Here is a 20,832-nt window from a genome sequence, read left to right as displayed (position 1 = left end):
AAAAAAGTTTGGAGGTCTCGCTGAGATCACTCCTCTCCAACTGGTTTCATACATGTTTTTTTTCCATTTGGGGAGGCTTTTAGTTGGAGGTCCACATCGGAAATCAGTGTCCGTCTGAGTGTTTCCTCGGCTGTGATTTCTCCAGTTTCTTTTTCTTTTCTTTTTTTTTTTTGTCCTGCAGGAATACAGAGAGAAACAGGGAGAGAGAGAGCGAAAGAGAGAGAGAGAGAGGGGGAAACGGTCTGGCTGCTTGAAGGTATGTGGGAGGCATGTAACGTGTTGCACGCTGCACAGATTGATTTTCGTCAGCGATCCGCGCTTTAAACGGCGCCCCTTAGACTTCTTTGCCCGATGATCGATTTTCTTTTCACAGCTGATTAACTTCCGAGATGTTACAGCTTGAAACAGACTCACAAGGACACAAAAGTTCAAATGGGGTGGGGGTTGGGGGGCGGGGGTGGGGGTCAAAAAGTATAAACATACGATCGTGATTCCAGCACTCGGGCGCATAGTCGTAACGGGCTTTACGTTTATTTTCTGATTGTGTTTGTGTGATTGAACTTTTCGACAGATTTGTTGCGACACCAAAACTTTGGCGACATGAGCGCGCACGGCGGCGCGCCTCCGGCCGGGCAACAGATCGTGCACGTCCGCGGGGACTCCCAGACGGAGCTGGAGGCCCTCTTCAGCGCTGTGATGAACCCCAGCAAGGCGGCCAGACAGCCGTCCTCTCTGCCCATGAGGATGAGGAACCTGCCGGACTCCTTCTTCAGGCAGCCAGACTCCCGGGGCCACTCCAGACAAGTACTAATAACTGCTGTTAACTACTAATAACTGCTGAACGACAGCTGCTTACCGCACCATGCTGGTTTTCAGTGCTAACCCTGGTGTGTTAAGGCAATCACGACAAACTACATGAACTGCACAGTGTTCAGTAACCCTGCAGCACAATACTACCTGCTGTTTCAGTGGTGTGGTATGAATAGATGTTTCTCATTAATATTGGGTCCACCTCATACACAAGAGAGACAAAAAAATGAACCATTCCAAGGAAGTCCTGAAACTATTAGTTAACTGATCAATTAGTTAATCACAGAGAATTAATATTTTTGATTAGGGCTGAAACCTTTCATTATTGATAAGTCTGCTGAATTGTTTTCTTGATTTGTCATTTATTTGTTTGGTCTATAAAATAGTGTAAAAACAAGTTCCCATTACAGTTTCCCACTGCCCAAGATTCAAATGGCCTGTTTTTATTCTACAGATGGTCCAAAATTCAAAAAGACAATTATTGACCATGTATGACAATGAAAAGCATCAAATCCACGTTTAAGAAGTTGGAATGGACGTTAAGCTATTTTTTATTGAAACCTTACTTTAACTTTTATCTGATTTATTAAAATAATTCCAAGTTATCTATATTTAGAACGTTTCTGAATCCAGCTTCTTAAATGTGAGAATTTGCTGCTTTATATCATTGCTGACGGGATGTCTTTGGGTTTTGACTGCTGAAGCTTTCCCCTTGTGGACTATGGTGGGCATTTCTGGCTGACAACCGATTTTAAAAACAATCAAGAGAATAACCGATAATGAAAAGAATTAACAGTTGCACCCCTCTCCTGTCTGTCCTCAGCGAACATTACAATATCCACAGAGGTAGTGTGTATTGCAGGGCTGCTTTTCTGGATTCTGAGTGTGTGAGTTTCAACCAGGTCCATTTATTTGTCGAGGCTATAAAAGATGTTGTGGATGTTCTAGTGAGGGTCTACTTTCGATCTCTTTCGATGCTCAAATACAGTTTTCCTGTATTGGCCATGTTGTTTTTTTATTAAAGGATACAGCTCAGTCATCCAAAATGCCTAATATTGCCTTGAAAACCCAACTGTAAAATCTGTAATCATCAGGCCTCTGTAGCCGCTTTTGTAATTGTGAGATGTTGCATTCACTCCCTAAATTGCAAAATTACTCATGGTGGGAAGTTGTGGAAAAAATGATGACGAAGAAGAACAGTGGTCATACGTACAACTTTATTAAGTCTGACTGAAAGACTTCATGTGATTATTTGCTATAACACATTACAAACCCTTACAAATCAGCACTTACTTACTTGAATTAACTTCTGTCTGTTTCATTAGAGACTGAACATTTTGCAAAATGGTTACTGTGGTTTCCCCAAGAAACACACTCTCTGGAGGTAATTATGATTATGAATTAGCATACAGCTGGGTCTTACAAGAAGAGGTTAAAGTATAGACATTCAAGCCACAGTGCGAGTAGGTTCTCGTATTTATCATGCCCAGGTGACATTCTGGGCTGATCTGCTTGAGACTTGAGAGTTTCATCAGGACCCCAACTGGTTGTTACAAACAAAGAAGCTTTTCAGATTGCATACATTTCTTGTTAAATGTTGTTTATTTACTTCATTAACAGCAAACACTCCTTGAATCTCTCTGTTAGATTTGTAGATGTGGCTCAAAGCTTATAATTCCCTGAAGTGTGTTGAACTTGGCTGACGCTAAAGGACTTTCAAATAATCTTGCCAACAATATTAATCTACGAGCAGTGAAAACTCCTCGGTAGAAGTAATAAAAATATCTTTTAAAGTAAAGCAACCAGCTTCACTGTTCTTCCTCTGAGTATTTGTTTTTTTTCACACCACTCTGGTAACCATCCCAACCTTTTCTTCCTGCTGGTTTATGTTTCTGATTGCTGTTTGTGGCTCGTCATGGCAGTTGTTAACCCTGCTTGTTTCTCGTCAGGCCAGTTCGGATGGAGGTGTGTGCGGCTCCCTCACTCCTCATCACGTCCGTGCCCATTCCTCCCCTGCCTCCCTCCCAGTCAACTCCCTCTCCACTCAAGCAGCAGATGCGACGCCGATCATAACTGACGACGTTCCACTCCCCCACGGCTGGGAGATGGCAAAAACGCCTACTGGCCAGCGTTACTTCCTCAAGTAAGATCTAACTGCTGTTAATCACTGCGTTTGATCTGCAGGTTACACAAAGCGTTTCTGATTAGAAAGACCCAAAGAGTCCGCCCCACCTTGTTCTAACATCTACATTTCTACATTGGCACTCATTATTTTCATTGTCTGTGATTCCTGATGACCAAATGGGTTCAATTAACAATCATATAAAACAGCAGCAAATCTGCATTTTTGCTTGATAAATGATCTAAAAGATAATTTAAATCACCAATATTGTTATATAATCTAATTGTTCTGATTAATCAACCAATCATTCTAGCACTAACACTATTTCAAATGCACCAGGAGTAGTTTTAGATTTTCCTACAGTTCTGTCCTGATACAGAAAATAGTAGATGTTACATCGTTCTTGAATATTTTTCTTTAGAAAGAATATAATTTAAAGTGAAGGAGAACCGTGAAGAGAGAAATGCAGCAGGGCTGAGAGAACCAGGACTCAAACTAATCAGGTACATGCAAACAGAAAAATGGTTCCAACTAGTTTTGCAACAGTGTGGTTTCAGACCGTTTCATGCACATGGCCTGACAGCTCACGCTCCTGTCAAAAGACTGCTGTAGTTTGACGTTTGCCTCTATGAGTTCACATCTGGTAGTACAGGTAAAGCAGGTCCGAAACAAAACGTGCCTCGTGCTTCTTATCCATCAGGTTGCAGCGGTTCAACAGATACAGATACGTTTAGACTTGTTCTGTGTTTGCAGTCACCTGGATAAGACAACCACTTGGCACGACCCCCGACTTTCGCAGCTTCAGTCGGCTGCAGCTCAGCATCCTATCTCTGGCACTCCGGTCCACGCCCACTCCCTCAGCAACCCAGCGCCCACTACGCAACCACAAAACATCAATCCAGAGACAGGTATCACTCTGCTCCCCCCCACCCCCTTTTCAACATCCAGTTTCTTTTTAAAGCCCAAACCTGCTTTACATAGTTCACCTTGGCATGACGCCAAGTCTTTGCTGGGTTTGATTTCTTCAAGTTCCCTTTTGGTCTCTAATTCCACAGCTCTGGTGACTTTGGAAAGAATTAACACATCCATAGTTGATATATTAGTGAGACCGTCCTACTGAATTGAGAGAAATCTTAATTCTCAGAAAAACAGCAGTGAAAGAAATTCAAACTAGTTTATTTATACAGTCTTATTTAGCTGCAAGTTTTATAAGTTGTCGGACCATTGTGGCCTTTAAATAAATTCCACTCATCAGAATTTTAAATGGTCAGTTCACCGAAATTACAAAAAACACCATCTTACTTCGGCTCTGTGGTAGTTTTTTTTTTCTTAGCTTTTATGAAACAGAATCAAGAAAGAGCTGAGTGTGAGGAGACGGGGATGGAGGATGACATGAAACATGAACCAGACCATGTAATGATGCAGTCACATGGTCAGCGTCTTAAAGAATAGGGTCACAATTTTTAAAGTCTGTCTGAAAACAATAGTCTAGTGCCCATATGAACAGGTTTTGCTTGCTGTAATAATTCCTCCTGTTCATACTGGATATTAATATATCCCTTACCAGTGCACTGCTAATGTAAGAGATGGGGGACAACATCCAGTCCTCAGTCTGTGCAAAATTTAATTCAAAAGTTTGGGGTTTCAGAAGTCAGAACAAGTAGATATCTTCTCAAGTTACATTTGTTTTAGTACAAAATTCCTCCTTTTTATTACTATCCCTACACTGCAGCTCAACAGGGACACTGGCTAGGGAAACATATATGGGAATTTTATACTAAAACGACTTCTTATATGAAAGAGGTCACTCGTAGTGATGAACCCACAGGAAGCTATCAGGAAGTGCCTTTAAGGTCTACGGAGCATTTTAGCATCTTTCAGCTCATTGTTTTCAATCCCACAACTTTGCTGTTTTGATTTTAGTGCCATCAGTCTTATCAACCTTATTTTTGACCGCAGCATGCAGCTGGTTTTGCAGGAAAAAAGCTCTAAAAACCCACTGTAAACACAGACAAACATCGTTAGCGACTAGCTGGTAAAAACAGAGCCAAAACAGAGTGAATATTAGACTCATATTGACCATGTCACAACTATGACTCCAAATGAATGATAATAATAATCCATATCTCCAGAACATCTAAATAGGCACCAATTTTGCCATAACAACTTTATAAGGTGTGCCAGTGTTGTGTTTACAGCTTATTTAAGCTGCCCCCAAGTGGCCAAAATATCAATTAATGCAGGTTTGTGTACACCTTTCATTGGAACGTCTTTCTACTGAAGAAATAGTCTCAATGAAAACCTTTCATAATGTGTTCTGTGGATTAACTAGAAAGTGTTTCTGTAAAGAGATGTTGCTGTGGAATTTTTATAATCTAATTTGGCTGAACAGACCCTTGAAAAATAAACCATTTTGAATCCCACGTCACAAAGAACTGACAGCATGGCATACTTTATATTCATTTACAGCAGTGTTTTACATCTCTTTACGTCTCCCACCCACCACATTCAGGCAAGATGCACATAGGTTAGTACATTTTGATTCTACATAATATACCTTACTGTAGCTGTTTACCCACTAACCTTCACTTCTATTCATAACAACTCTGCAAACTAGAAGCTACACAGACATTAAAGGACGTGGGCCAGATTCTAATTTTTACTCTCCATGCACTACATCCACCATTTGCCTTCTCACTGTGTACTTTCACTGCTGTTCAGGTCCACTGCCTGAAGGCTGGGAGCAGGCTGTGACTGCAGATGGAGAGGTGTACTACATCGATCACATAAATAAGACCACCGCATGGGTCGACCCGCGTCTAGGTAGCACACTATCAAATTTGTGTCTCCCTGAATTGACAATTCTTGTTTGTCAATGAGAAACACTTTTGTTCTAATGTCCACCATCACAAGTTGCTGTTTGGCAATGAAAATAAGAGAGATCGCAAAGTTTTTGCCAAGTTGTCCTCACATATGTCATTTGCTGAACTGTTTAACCTCCATGAAAATATTTTCTTAATTGTCAAAAAGATATTTTCTTATTTATCTTATTTTCCAGCCCAGAAGATGAACCCTGGCATCCTTGGCTTGGCACTGCAGCAAAGGCAGGAAAACGAAAGGCTCAGATGCAAACAACAAGGCCTCCCTCCACAACTCACACCACAGGTCAGAGATTAAATAAAATAGTACTTCACTTACATTTAAGTTATTTCTTTTGTCATGTTGTTGTATTATGTTGTATTATTCTGTGTAGTCATTTAACAGTGAAATCTTTGTTTCATGTAAACACAGTTTGAGTTTTACATGACGTGATACAAGTAGGTGTGTGTGTGTGTGTGTGTGTCTTGTACTGTAGGAGGCAGGAGGAAGGAACCAGATGCCCGGCGGGATGGACCATGACAGGAACGCACAGACGCTTGTTCCGTCTCTAGATGTCAGGATCAGAGGCTCAAACCACGAACCTACACTTAATGGGTGAGTTAATGTTTAACATTATTGTCATGTACTGCAGATCTCTTTTGTACTCCTTTTACTGAAGTTAAAGGAGTAACACGGTGTAGAAATCATCACTGAAAAGCTAATTTTCTTGAGAATTGAAAGTAATCTGAAGAGCGGCCTCTTTACAAGTGTTACACAAACAATTGCATGCTGTCTTGCATACTTTTTCTGCTGCCACCACCATACAGTTGGGATGAATGGAATTCCATTTGTGCAGCTCAAAGCATTTACTTTTGAAAGACTCAAAAGTGGTGTCCCAGTTACTCTGGATCAATGATCAATCTCACTGCGAGCAGTTATCATAAAAAAGATTTCTCTGTCAGAAAGTAGTTCAAGTAAAATCTATAGTGTTCAAAGAAGAATAATTATCACTTTTGTCCACCGTCATTACGCAGACATTTTACACTCCAGTTTTTAACAGTTAGTGAGCAGATATAATTTTATGTGTGTGTTCCGGTGCAGCGCTCACTCTCGCAACGAAAGCACTGACAGCGGTCTGAGCGTCAGCAGCTTACCCCGCACGTCGGACCACATGTTGAGCTCTGTGGATCACATGGACACTGGTAACACACACACACACACACACACACACACACACACACACACACACACACACACACACCAAAGTCAGAAAAACTGCCTTGGGGTGCCCACCATTTTCCTATCATCTTTAAACTTCATAAAAACTATAAATATGTGTATTTTGCTGAAATCAAAGGAAGGATGAATGTGTTGTCCAGATGTGACATCTGTTGATCTAAATGTACACTGTAGCCACTGGGAAGCAGTTTCTTGCAACCTTAGAGTGAATGTGTCTCAAATTTGGCCATAACGCCATGATATTGGCTTATTTAGCTTTAATACCTCAAATTATTTACATTAGAACTAAGAACTATGGTATGCTTTAGAAACTGGTTGTAAAATCTGACTTTTGTCCTGGCCTTCCAGTAATTACTGGCGTATCTCACTGGAAAACAAGTCATTTCCTATGACTTCCCCAAAGACAATGCAGAGTAATTTGTGTTCATTTATTTTGGAATCCACGAAAAACTGTGTAAAAGGGCTTCCCAAACGGGCAGCAATAACACAAAGAAAAAAGCAGGGGAGCTGTTGAATGCAGAAAAGTGAGAAACTCTTAATATGCTAATTATGTGCACAAATTACATTCATTACAGAATGAAGAAAGAACACTTTCCTATCTTTATTTTTGCACATATTTAGATTTTAGATACATTAAATTTTTTTTGCATTCATCCCCTCACTTCTGTATTTCTTTGAGTAAATTTATTTTTACATAAAAAAACAGAAGTGAGAGATGAAAAGCATGGAGTGTGCATTTTATTTATGTACATACACACTTCCTGCAGGGATATAAAACTTTACACATACTGGTCTATGTGCAGCTGTATTAAAGAGACAACAACATCCAATCCAAATTCCGTAATTTCTCCCAGCTCACAGCTTGGTCATTTTTATCTTCTTTTCTGACTTCTTCAGGTGACTCTGCCGACATCTCCGCGATGACCTTACAGGACTCGATGCCTGTGCTCCCGATGTCGGAGGGTGAAGAGCTAATGCCCTGCATCCCCGAGGGTCTCAGTTCAGACCTTCTGATGGACATGGAGACAGTTCTCTCTGGGTCGCACATGGACAGAGACAGCCTGCTCACCTGGCTATAGACACACCCAGCACACTGCCCAAACATGTTTTGACATCAAATCTTCGTACCGTGACTGAGAATTCTGGAGAATCAAAAGTGGAAGAGAACAACATAACTGAGAGAACGTGCTACTGTTGTGTGATGGATACCTAACACTACTCGCACCCTGAGGAAAGACAAAACTCTGACTCTCACAGAGGGTGGTAAGCTGCTGGTATTCTCCTCTTTTTGGGCCTGGTTTTACACAGATGCTCCTTTCTTTTTAGTCATCAACCTTATATGATGCTCTGCACGTCTCTGACAGAGTGCACCATAGCTAATTTTAGAGGACAGATTTATTTTATTATCCCTACCTGGGTAATAGTGTTTGCATAAAATGTTTAAAAACTGTGTCATGTCAATTAAGTTTGCATGTAGCAGTTACATAAATGCAAGGAGACTTGTTAAAATAACATAGAAGTTGTAGTAAAGTAACAAAGTATCATATCCACATCCCTTCATATAGCCTGTGGGATAAAAGAGCAGCATCTAGTGCTACTACCTCTAAGCAGCCTGTAATTTGTTATTTGTAATGCACATGCTCACAGTTGTCCAAACCAAGAGAGAGCAAGAGATGAATCAAAGAATGTACTTGGATAAACATTACATTGGTTGTCCCTGCTAAAAAAAAAAAAGAAAAAGAAAATCATTCATCAAAGCTCCTACCACTGCTACACAGAAACATCTGGGTGGAGAGGACGCACCCTTGTGGTAAACCTGTAGAAGAATAAGAACACTAACAAGAATCCTTTTCACTTTGAAATGTAAGACTCAAAAAAGACTTCAGGAAATCCCCGTTATACAGCCTTGCTATATATACATATATAAAAATCACTTATTTCAAATTACTCATTCAGGTTTTGTTAAATCTTTCATGGGATTGCATTTTATGGTTAAGTGTTCATTTTGTCCACTCCAGCATTGAATATAAGCTTCACAAATGTAGTATTTATTGGAGGTTTGTTTTATTGGATTGCATTAAATTGTACAGTTTTAATGTTATGTCCACCGCTTGTTTTAAGAAAGTCTCAGCCAAGTTTTTAAGTTTCATCTACGCTTTTCAGATGCACTTTTCTTACCATTTTCAGGCATCCATTGTTTTTCCAGACTCTTGAAACTTGCTTGAGTTATGTAATCACTCACTGTGAACATCAAGTCTGCAGTATTTCTTCATCATTGTGGCATGGTGCAAATTAATTTGAGGAGTTCATGCCGCATTACCACACAGTGATGACATAACACTGAAAGAAAATAATGAACACTTGATGTTGACTGTATCTTCATCAGGATGGTGTCTGAGGCTGTTTAGGGTTTCCTGTATATACAGTTCATTGATCAGTCATCACCATAGATACATGTATACAAAACCACATTATCATCATAATTATCTTAAAAAAACAATTTACAAAAATATTATTATTCTTTGTTGATACAAAAATTTCAAGAGGAATATAAATGAACATGCATACATTAGTGTATTGTTATAATAATCTGTTTTCTTGATAATAGTGAGTATTCTTTAGCAAATATAGTCTTTCATTTTAACCCATTAATGGGTAAAACGGTTGCATATGAATGTTTAAATACAATTCTGTGTCTTTTTTTTAACCTAATTCAAAGCACAGTAATCTCAAATCCCTTTTGTCATCTCACGAATTAAAAAAGTCAGTCTACGGAATTTCACAACAGAAGCAAGTTTTAAGATCCTGCTAATAGATTTTAAAGTTGTTTGGACATGTATGGATTAGATGCGTGGAACACTAGAAAAAATGTGTCAATTTCTAAAGCAGGGCAGCACAGTTTGCGAGATAGTTAGCGATGTAAAATGCATTTGATTTGTAAATAGTCTAAAACATGTCAAATCCCTTGTATAACCCTTTAAAAACAATCCTGGACGGTGCCATTAAGATCAAAGCTTGCTACCTTTCTGTAGAGTTATTATTTCTTCTGTCTGTGGCTCAAGCTGACCACTCTGAAAGAGTTGTTTTATGAAAATATTGTGCTTTGAAAATGGACTCTGGGCCCATTTAGAGAGTCATGGGATAAGTCAAGAACCCTCAGAAAAGCAACATACTAATTGCAGATGCTGTGTTCCTGGTCTGTTTAGTTCTAACTGCAAGTGCTATTACAGGATCTAATACAGAAGGCAGTCGTCACTAAGCGGAGCTCTTTATTCTGATTATTTAGTTAAGCTATATAATAAGTATATAATCTGTTTTTTTTATCCAGTTGTTGTTTTTGCAGTGTGTTTCATATTTTTTCTGAATTTGAAGCTGTTATTTTATTATTGATGAGAGCATTTCTTCTAACCAGCTTCCTTTTTATATACACAGTTCATTCACAACATCCCCAAATAGAGCCAAGTCACCTAATCTTTTTTTTAAATTAAAGTACCGTAAAGTAGCGCAACATACTGTTCATACACATAATGCAACACACTACCTAGCCTATTATTTATCTTAGCATGCATGACACTTGCTATGAATGTTACATATAATGATGTTTATTATCCTATTTACAGAGAGTTTGGAGGCAATCATGTGTTTTGTACGTTTTTATGCATGTGCTTTATATAAATATATTTCTTATTATTCTTACTGTAATCATTTTAAAGGAGTTTGTGTTTAATAAACGTTTAAATACACCTGGCAAGTAGTAATTTCTAGTTATGTGTCTGGTGTGGATTGTTTCATGGTATGACTGTAAAACTAAACCTCATTGCCTTTACTGGATGTGTTTGTATTTCTATTAGCCTAACATGTTAATTTAACTCCAGATTTGTGTTGTAAATGTAGTATGTTAGGTTGCATACTGCAGCATACATACTATCATACTGTAGTTTAAGTATACTGTTATAAAATGTTTTTTTGGTATATGCGAATACTAAATCAAACCAATGAAGAAATTACTTAATTTAATTTAGTGAATTGGATGTAGTACTAACCTCAACATAATTATCACACAATCACATGTACTGGTATACATATTTCATTATACATTTGAAAGCTTGTAGATCAGCCCTTGAACAACATTTTAGGCTGTAGGTGTTTCCAGGAGATGGAGTGTCTCTCTTTGTAACAATAAACTGAACTAAAGTCAAGCCTAAAAGCTTAGTTTTTGAGTACTCATGAATGTCCTGAACTCCACCCTTGAGGGGAAAAGGGTACTTTTTAGAAAAAAGTTACAGGTACTTTACATAAAATGGGTGGATACAATCAATCATCAATAGCTGGAAAAGGTCAGTAAAATGAACTCAGCACTCTCAGTTGACACATGATAAAGGGGAGTGGTTATGACAAAGGAAGTTAGGGGAAATACCAGAAAATACCAGATACTTAACTAAGCCATTGAAATAATGCCTTCACATGACTCGGGGTCCGACTTCAACAAGTCCTCTATGTAAGTGTCTTGTCTTGTTAGAATATTCCTTGTATCGTTTTTTTTTTTAACTTTATTAATCTTAAAAAAGTCATTTTTGACAGAATATTACTGTTGTTTCAATAGTTAAGAGAATTTCATATGTAGTTTATTATCAGTGGCTCTGTTTGTATTACATTGACAATATCTATTTACATCTTATTTTCATTTAACATTGGTGCCCTCGAATACAGGTAGGCTATACACGTGTGTTATGGTAATATTTGTATGCAATTATAATCTGATCATCTGTGTTTAAACACACAAATTGCAGTTTTACAGCTTTGTGTAGTTTGCTGGAGTTGTTTAATGTGATTTAACACAACAAATTGAGGTTTTCCTTTATTCTTATCGATGTGGACGTTTGGTAACAAGATAACGTTAATTCGTTGCTCACAGAAGACAAATCTGAATACCTGAATATAACGTAGATATATATATAATGAAGATCGTAACACATGTTTCGTTATAAAAAACACACTCTTGTTCATTAAATGTAAAGTTAGACCGGTCCACAATAAGGTGGTTTACTGTTGGTCTTCTTTTTCTATTCATAAAGATAGCTTCCGAGTTGTGTTTGCAGTGTTTGTTTTTTACCTCCTGACTTAGTTTCCCAGTAACGTTAAATGATGCAATAACAAAAGTATTAAAGCCACCTAACCTGCTGATTCTGACTTATATAAACACGGGGGCTGCTTTACCCCTGGGCTGCCAGTAACCAGCAGGGCTCTAAGACTCCAGGACAGGGACTGAGAATACCCGAGGGACTTACCTGAGGGATTTCTAACCTGTGTGTCAATGTTTCTGCGATGTTTTCGTTTCAGTGATAACCGGAAGCAGCAGGGGCGGCGGTGTGTCCCTGACGAGAGGCTTCCAGGATACTGGGACTTTCCGTAACGTTACCGACTGAATAGTGAAACAGTGAGTGTGTCACACACCAGTGGAAAGGATAAGTTGCTGTGCTGCCTTCATGTAATGTCTCGCATGTTTGTTTACTCATACTAGACAGCTAATATATTGTCTCCGGGCTGCCTCACAGATCAGCGAGCTCGACAGTTATTAGCTTTAGCAGGCTTGCTTGCACTAGCAAGCTAATGTCCTCTGATCAACTGGTTTCTGTGGGGTGTTGATTTGTCATGTCACTCGGCAATTTCTAGCTAGCTGTGTGTTTTAATGAATGCTTGACAGCTGAAACCAATTTAAAATCAATACTGTTCACTTATAAATATAAAACGACATAGCTAACGTTAGCTCATGAACACAACAAGAGCTAAAACAGGAAGTCCCTGGTAGAACAGGAAAGTACCTTCACTGTCGGGGAAACAGTGCCAGTGATTTATAACATATTAGCTGTTTTTCCGCTGAAAGATGTTTAATTCACTAGCTGGTCATGTGTTTACCATCTTTAGTCCCGAAAGGTTTAACTAAGATCAACTTGATTGGGAGTTTTGTTAAAGCGGCGATTTTCCTCATAAAAGTCAGTTTACTTGTTAATAGGAATAAGTTAACGTAACGTTACTGTCATTAGTTAGCCTGTGAAAATAGGTCTATGATGTTGTCTGTCTTTCTGGAAAAGTTTTATGAAGTCTTAGCAAATAACCCTGATGGTCATCGGGGAGATTTGCATAAAAAACAGTTTGCATAAAGTTTGAAAGAAGTGGGCATTCACCAGGTAACTTATTATTATTATTATTATTATTATTATTATTATCATAAACACATTAATGCTTGCGTTAATGATAGATTTAGTGTATATAGGCTTAGCTTTTGAACTGTTTGTGAGACAAAACAAGCAACTTTGTGGACTCCGGGAAATTGTGAAGACCATTTTTCACTACTTGAATATAATCAATATTTTAATACTAGAAAAAAATATTTTTACTGGTATGAACAGTAAGTTGTTTGTTGAAGTATGAACTTTGTAATAATTAAACAGTGAATGATTGCAAAATGATCCTCTTTCCAATAATATCACTTTAATTATGTTTACATATTCTGCATTGAAGTTCGATTTTATTTAATAGCAAAACAAATTCTCTGTCTTTTTGTTTTGGCACTGTGTTAAAACCTTAAGACATTTATCTTCAGAGAAAAACTCACATCCTGGAATCTTTTCCGGGTCTTTATATATTTATCATTCTTGGTTGGAATAAATTAAGTTGTATAGATTTGAACATTGCTGATTATAATCATGAACTTGACTTAATAGCGAAATTGGAACATATACAGACGGTGGCTTAAAGAGGTTAAAATCCTCCATGAAGGATTTCTACATGAACATAAATCAACATTGTTTCTTTCTTTCCACAGGTCCTGCTATCATTAAACTAAAGAGGGGTGTGCATTATCCTTACCAAAGGAGGATAACATTTTTCTTATTGGGTTTTTACTATTCAATCATGAACACTTAGACTCCTACAAAAGGGATGTTCGAGATGGGGGGAGGGGTTTGAGAGCACGTATCCCTTGGTCTGTGTGTGTGTGTGTGTGTGTGTGTGTGTGTGCTCGAGGCATTTGTTTAATTTATAATGTACATACACATAATCACATACCGTATGTTAAAATTGGTATGGTTAGATCATGTATTAGACATGTCTGTGCTAAATGTACAAGATGATAAAGTGTATACTGATCCTGGGTGATCAGACCACAGTGTAACATAATGATTATTGATTTGAGGATGCATTTTTATTACGCCGTTAAGTCCATCCTTTTTTACTGTACAGGATGTGTTTTGTTGGGACATATATCCCCGGGGACTGTAACTGAAAAGGAAATATTGAAGTTTCAGAGGTTACTCTACAAGGTACAGGTAAAATTGATCCAGGTGCAGGTTATATGCAGGGAATAGGATGTTTGACAAAAATAAATGACAAATGTGTCAGATACCTCGTGCAGATTGTATCCAATACTGTGTGATGATAGTGGTTGCTGGACTAGTAGGTTTTTTTTCTGCACTCTCTTGGTTTCAAAACTTAGCCAATCATCACTTTCTTTTTCTCTCTCTTGTCTTTTGATTTGAGTAAGAACCCACCAGCCCCCTATCGTCTATTTCACTATTTTCTGTCTCAGTGTGAGTGAATGTGTCTGTGTGAGAGAGAACACGACCTTGGGTTTTCTCAAACCTCTCTCCCTTTGAAGGACATCTCTTTTGCCTTAAAGTGCTCCACTTAAATACAAAAATGGAAACTCTTGTTCAACTCAAAAACAACCAATTTCTGATGGGGTTGTGTCGCAGCGGCCCTCCACCTGACCTTCAGTATGATAACACCTCAGGTACCAATCTCTCTTGTTCTTTCCACTTCATCAGATATATAATTAAGATTTGTTCACATTTCTTTTCGTGTCTAACCTCCTGATGTGTTCTAATCTAAGGAAATGTGTCGTTTTCATCCCCAGAGCTCTTCCGCATCTCTACATTTGCCCGATTCCCACCTTCGGGAGTAACAGAGCGAAGTCTGGCGAGGGCAGGTTGGTTCTACACCGGCGTGGGCGACCGCGTGCAGTGTTTCAGGTGTAATGTGACCGCAGAGGGCTGGCAGGCCGGAGACTGCCCAACAGAGAAACACAGGCAGCTCTCGCCTTCCTGTTCCTTCATCCAGAGCCTCCCATCTACAGCCAATCTGCTGTCCTCCTCTCACTCTGCCTTCTCCCCACTCCGCATTGCTCCGGCCATACCAGTAAGATCAAAAGTTTCTTTGAAAAAAAAAAAATAAGATACAGAATTTATAGAAGAACATTTCCACTACATCTTGGTTAGAACACCTAATGAAATTCTTTTTTTTGTCTTCTAGATTTCTGGTCCAGGCCCAGCCGTTCCTAACCCGACAGTAAGCCAAGGTGAAGATCCAGTCGGCTACCTAAATATGGGCTTCTCTGCTCCACCCCCCTCCAGCCCGCTTAGCTCTCGTGGTGTAGAGGACATGTCCCACCAGAGACCAACATGCCACAACCCCAGCATGCGCAGAGAGCAGGACCGCCTGGACTCCTTCCACCCCTGGACGCTCTCCATCATAACTCCTGCTGAGCTCGCCAAGGCGGGTTTCTACTACCTGGGCCAGGGCGACCGAGTGGCCTGCTTCAGCTGTGGAGGACAGGTGTGTAGCATTATTTTAGAGTTTCCATCAATTTAAGGAGATTGATTATCTTCTTTTCTCTCTGTTCATTTTGCTCTTCTTGTTCATGGTATAACTATTTTGTATCAGTAACTTAACCTGTTACTATACATTTGTTTGCTATGTTTATATCTGACCTATTCTGCATTAGGAACCTTGTTAACAGGTTTTGATAGGAGAACACAAAGAGGGTTTATTATACAATGACTCACTGACAGAAGTGGACAGCAGGCTACAATACATCCACCTTAAAACGACAGGTAGAACCATTCAGGTATGACAGTGTGTGTCAAGTTGTGACAGAAGTTTTTTTTTGTGTATGCAGTTGAGTAACTGGGAGCCAGGTGACAGAGCCGTATCCGAACATCAGAGGCATTATCCAAACTGTCGTTTTGTGAGGGGGGACAGAGCTGACAACGTGTCGCTGGCCGGAGCTGCGTCTGGAGGAGTAACTTCTCAACTGCCCGCAGGGGCCCCAGTGCTCAGTAATGTGTCCAACCCTGCCATGCACCAGAGCGACGAGCGGCTGCTCACTTTTGTCAACTGGCCGTCACGTATCCCTGTCCGGCCTGACCAGCTGGCTAAAGCTGGCTTCTACTACGTAGGTAAGGACAATATCAAAGAAACTCAGTTACTCAGTAACAGTGAGAAGGAGGTTAAATAAGGGTTAAATAAATAAAAATATATTCAAGTTAGTGTTGTAAATCAAGCTTTGATTTTATTAAAATGCACATTATAATTATATTTTGGTTAACTTTCTATGAAGCCCGTTAAAAAATAAGCTAAGTCTAATTAGATTTATCTTTTTATAGTAAATACTTGAGGATAGAGGGTCATTATTTTCTTTTCTAAAACAAAATTGGTTCTAAAATGTAAATCTTAAAGCTGTTATGTAAAATGTCCTGAAAGTCTTCAACAGAATTTGCTCATAATGTGCAGATGAAAGGTTGAAGTCATTTCTTGTCCCTTCCATGCAACAGTAAGAGTATTTCCCTCCCTGATAGGGGTTGTCCACTGCAGAGTGGTATTTGTCCAGTTCCTTTAAATTTGAGCTGGAAAGTCCTGATAGAAATCTCTTTAGGGACACCTGTTTATAAACACGAGCCAATGATCTCATGTTAATGCTAAATATAGCATTCAGTTGTGATCAGTTTGCTACTAAAGGATTCCAGCAGTAGAGGAAATGAGAGATGAGAAACCAATGTGTATTCAAATTGTTTTCAGTCATCTTTATGACTTTTCTTTCCCTAAAACCCCTGAAAACCATGTGTCGCACTGAAAGCCCTTTCTTTGCCCTCAAGGTCGTAACGATGATGTCAAGTGTTTCTGCTGCGATGGAGGCCTGCGATGCTGGGAGTCTGGAGACGATCCCTGGGTGGAACATGCTAAATGGTTTCCTCGGTAAATCCAGCTGTTTACATTTTTAATAATATAATAATTTGATGTCAGAATATGTTGACCAGAGCTCTTTGTACTGTAGAGAAAGACCGCCAAGACAAATATTCTGATTGTCTATTTACCTGTGTAGAAGATAGAAGTTTATGAATGTTTGCATGCATGTTCCTCTGGTTAATGGCAGGTGTGAATACTTGCTCCAGGAGAAGGGACAGGAGTTTGTTCACCAGATCCAGGCTCGCTTCCCTCGGCTGTTTGAGCAGGTGAGCAGAGAGTGAGAGTAAACATCAGTACTTGGTTCAAACATTTGGCACAGAGCAAATCATTTAAAAAAAAAAAGAAAAAAAAGCACATTTTTCTTTTTTCTCCCCAAAAGCTTTTAACGAATGGAGACGGCAGCTCCAGAGAGTTTGTGGATCCACCTGGTGAGTTTAAAACAATGTAAAAGTAAAGTTTTTCGGCCATTGGGAGGTACAAAAAAATTGTACTGTTTCTCAAATAGTTTTCTGTATACAGCAAACTATTTGAGCTGTGACTTTCTTATGTTGGCCAGACTTTTTGTTGTGTTCTTGTCTAAATGGAGCGTATTGAAATTGAATTAAACAAGATAAAGGGTTTAAAGAGTGCCGGACAGACTCATGTCATCACCCAGCCTTGAGTGTCTCCTCTCTCTTCCTCTCAGTGGTTCACCTCGGTCCAGGAGAGGAGCGATCTGAGGATGCTGTCATGATGAACACCCCCGTGATTAAGTCCGCATTAGAGATGGGCTTTGATCGCAGTCTAGTCAAGCAGACAGTCCAGAGCAAGATCCTGACCAGCGGAGAGAACTACAGGACAGTCCAGGAGCTGGTTTCAGACCTGCTGAGTGCCGAGGATCAGAAAAGGGAAGAGGAGCGAGAGATGATGGCAGAGGCGATGGCGTCAGGTACAGCTGGCAGGGAAAATAAGGTTGTCTCTGCAATGTGTTGTGAGCAGCCCTGAATGCCAATGTTGTACTATCGGCTGCTCTCAGCCCAGTGAACATTTGAAGACAATAAATTCCATTTGTATCTCTTTTATTTCAGATGGCTTCACCTTTGTAAAGAGACACCAGGCAGCGTTGATCCAACGTCTGAAGAGTGTTGAGCCAGTGTTGGAGCATTTAAGAGAGCAAAATGTGTTATGTAAGTTTCTCTCAGGCTTGAATAGCTGGGTCTTTTGAAGTGTTTTGTAACTCCACTAGTTGAAATAGGGTACTTTGGGGGTACAGGAATGAGACTCAACTATTTCTGACCAAAACTAAAAATTTAAGAAGATTCAACATTTTAGTAAATAAGAGCATTTTTCATAATTCAGCGACTACAATGAGGTAACTAAATGTGGATTTCCAGAATTAGTGGATCTGGGGTTTGTTGCATTAAATGAAGTAATGTCAAGAGTTTTCCCTTGAGCCCGTTGGGGCTGCAGTTAATGGGGAATAACTGTATATGGTTGTTTCAACAAGCAGTCGGTGTAATATTTAATAAGAATTGCAGATTTTATTTCAGTTTGTTCTGTTCTGTAGAAGGGTTATACGCTGCTCATCGAATTGAATAATTACTGACCATCATATTTTGATGATTTTAGCCCTCATCATGCAGCTGTAGCCTCTATCCTTCAGAAACCTCTTGACTGTAACTCTTCCTCCCTGTTAACCTGAAGCTACAGAGGAGTACGGCGGTCTCAAGGCTCAGACGTCAGCCCAGCAGCAGACTGCCAAGCTGATAGAGCTCGTGCTCACCAAAGGAAACGCTGCAGCTGAGGTCTTCCGAAACTGGATCCAGAAAAACGACGTCCACCTGCTCAGAGATCTCATGGGTATGTCTTTCCCACTGCACACTTTGACTGCACTTGCCACAGAACATGGTGTGTGCTCAAACTGCATACATTCAAGTAAAAAACCTTTGACCACTGAGGGTTTATCATGAAGTTGTTCAGTCTTAAAGGCAAAGCTTTAAATGAAAAAGTGAGAGGACTTGAAACATTAAGGCTAAGATATCTCTTAAGAGGTGCGAAGTACATGTTTTTATTTAGAGTATATTTATTGTTTCGATTGTGCATTAACAAAAACCTGAGTTAATGACATTATGTTTTTCATTTCATTTTCAGCCCAATCAAACGAAGCTGCATCACCAAGCCAAGATCTTTCAGGTATTAAGACACACCTGAGCCTCGCGCAGAACTTCTTATCCCGCCAATTTAATGTTTTGTGCTTAATTGTTGTTGGATACTGTGGGTCATTAGTTGGTCACTGTCACTATTTAAAGTTAACTTGATACTGAGATTTCTGAGACTTCCAGTAGCTTTTAGCCAACATTAAGGGGAAGTCGTTGAATCCATTTTGGATTTTAAGACAGAAAAATTAATCTATTTTTTCCCCTTGCAGACCTCCCCATGGAGGAGCAGCTGCGGCGCCTGCAGGAGGAGCGTACCTGCAAGGTGTGCATGGATAAAGAAGTCAACATAGTATTTATCCCATGTGGACACCTTGTGGTGTGCAAAGAGTGTGCGCCATCACTGCGAAAGTGCCCAATCTGCAGAGGCCTGGTCAAAGGCACGGTCCGAACCTTCCTGTCATAACCAGGAGGTTTTGAGCCGCTTTGCCTCAGTGTCCTGACTATGTGATTTGAATGTAAGCAATATGATATAAATTTCTATTTATTGGAAAGAGCAGGATGTTTTGCATCTTTTTTTCCTACAGCGTATATCTAGGTAACTACATACGGCTCACAGACAAAACCTTAACTGAACCCAATTAAGTTTTGTTTAGTAAAAGGCTTTGACTTTAATATCAGAGTATAGTCTAAATCTGCTTCATATGAAAAGTGCCCCGAGATGACTTGTGCGCAATATAAATGAGTTTTCAACACCTCAGCCGGCTTTTCTTAGGGCTGGTATGTTCAAGATCAGAATCCTAAATATTTAAGTAATAAACATGTCAGTTTAATGGTCTAATTATTTTTTTTGTCAGAGGTATCAAAGTGACGGTCATTTAGCCTTTAGCATAAATCATGATTACATAAGCAACACAACTCTTATTGTGACATCGTGTTTGTTCATCTGTAAACAATATGGTGCAGAAAATGTCAAACCTGAACAGTGGTCACAAGTAGACCTACTGAATGAAAGACTGTTAAACATTATCTTTATCAAATGTAACATTATGAATTTTGTCTTTTGCATATCCTGACTTAAGTGTATTAAAATCCTAATCATTCAATATTAACTAAATGTAAGGCGTTCTCATTTTCCTGTATAAAACCTATCAAGTCAAACAAGCATCAAACTGAAAGTAACTTTAGTGAATTGCTGTACAGCCTCCATCTTCAGTCAACAGCATTGTATTTTACAGAAAACATGGAAATGTTAAAACCTTCATAAAGTTTAACGTAAGTTAACTTGTAGTCCTTTCTCAGTCTCGCCAGTGACATTTGGTGATACTACTGCATTTTCCCCAGAGTCTTCACACCAGACTATGGCAACTGTCAGTTAAATGTTCTACACTATTCAGTGAATGTAAAAACAGATGAATAAACTTTGTACCAGCATGTGCTCCATTTCTGCCACCAAGCATGCTTTTTCCATCAAGTCCAATGTACCAGTTACCTACTATTACCATACAAGTTCCAGTTCTGCAAGCACATCTACCTGCTATAGGAACTTTTATCAGCAAGGCTATTCCTTCTCACAAGATGCCAACATTACACAATTAGCAGTTAAGACATTTAAACTTACAAGCTTCTACAGGTCACCAGAAC

General features: G+C 39.3%; 2 protein-coding genes and 1 long non-coding RNA gene across 6 annotated transcripts; 2 read left to right on the top strand and 1 right to left on the bottom strand.

Moving 5' to 3' along the window:
• On the top strand, positions 1-11,229 carry LOC123963427 (transcriptional coactivator YAP1-like). 3 transcript variants are annotated; one of them, XM_046040282.1, is made up of 9 exons: positions 1-256; positions 572-804; positions 2,760-2,953; positions 3,686-3,840; positions 5,654-5,755; positions 5,991-6,097; positions 6,288-6,406; positions 6,893-6,993; positions 7,928-11,229. In XM_046040282.1, exons 2-9 carry the CDS (start codon positions 601-603, stop codon positions 8,107-8,109), a joined length of 1,164 nt encoding a protein of 387 aa, XP_045896238.1. In that variant the 5' UTR covers positions 1-256; positions 572-600; the 3' UTR covers positions 8,110-11,229. The 3 variants fall into 3 exon arrangements, with proteins under 3 accessions (XP_045896238.1, XP_045896240.1, XP_045896239.1); XM_046040284.1 differs by lacking the exon at positions 5,654-5,755 and having other exon boundaries at positions 4-256; XM_046040283.1 differs by lacking the exon at positions 1-256 and having other exon boundaries at positions 496-804.
• Positions 7,610-12,826, bottom strand: LOC123963431. 2 transcript variants are annotated; one of them, XR_006823170.1, is made up of 3 exons: positions 12,319-12,826; positions 9,209-9,370; positions 7,610-8,172 (listed from the first exon to the last, which is right to left on the bottom strand). It is a non-coding gene; the product is annotated as an uncharacterized LOC123963431 (long non-coding RNA). The 2 variants fall into 2 exon arrangements; XR_006823169.1 differs by lacking the exon at positions 9,209-9,370.
• birc2 (baculoviral IAP repeat containing 2) lies at positions 12,269-20,631 on the top strand. The gene is made up of 13 exons (XM_046040281.1): positions 12,269-12,467; positions 13,857-14,822; positions 14,946-15,226; positions 15,341-15,643; positions 15,987-16,266; positions 16,963-17,062; positions 17,241-17,319; positions 17,433-17,481; positions 17,739-17,981; positions 18,121-18,219; positions 18,737-18,892; positions 19,184-19,225; positions 19,461-20,631. The coding sequence occupies exons 2-13, from the start codon at positions 14,729-14,731 to the stop codon at positions 19,652-19,654; spliced, it is 1,920 nt and encodes a 639-aa protein (XP_045896237.1). The 5' UTR covers positions 12,269-12,467; positions 13,857-14,728; the 3' UTR covers positions 19,655-20,631.
• Positions 20,632-20,832: the final 201 nt, after the last annotated feature.

Source organism: Micropterus dolomieu, linkage group LG23 (genome assembly GCF_021292245.1).
Source record: "Micropterus dolomieu isolate WLL.071019.BEF.003 ecotype Adirondacks linkage group LG23, ASM2129224v1, whole genome shotgun sequence".
Lineage (NCBI taxonomy): Eukaryota > Metazoa > Chordata > Actinopteri > Centrarchiformes > Centrarchidae > Micropterus > Micropterus dolomieu.
Note: the sequence above shows the minus strand (reverse complement) of the source record. Positions and strands in the feature narration are given on the sequence as shown.

Coding starts and splice junctions, on each gene's coding strand:
- LOC123963427 (XM_046040282.1), top strand. CDS start 601: ATGAGCGCGCACGGCGGCGCGCCTCCGGCCGGGCAACAGATCGTGCAC. Junction 6,407..6,892: donor CACGAACCTACACTTAATGG/GTGAGTTAATGT, acceptor GTTCCGGTGCAG/CGCTCACTCTCGCAACGAAA. Junction 6,994..7,927: donor TGTGGATCACATGGACACTG/GTAACACACACA, acceptor TGACTTCTTCAG/GTGACTCTGCCGACATCTCC.
- birc2 (XM_046040281.1), top strand. CDS start 14,729: ATGGAAACTCTTGTTCAACTCAAAAACAACCAATTTCTGATGGGGTTG. Junction 15,644..15,986: donor GCTTCAGCTGTGGAGGACAG/GTGTGTAGCATT, acceptor TTGTGTATGCAG/TTGAGTAACTGGGAGCCAGG. Junction 17,320..17,432: donor TCCCTCGGCTGTTTGAGCAG/GTGAGCAGAGAG, acceptor TCTCCCCAAAAG/CTTTTAACGAATGGAGACGG.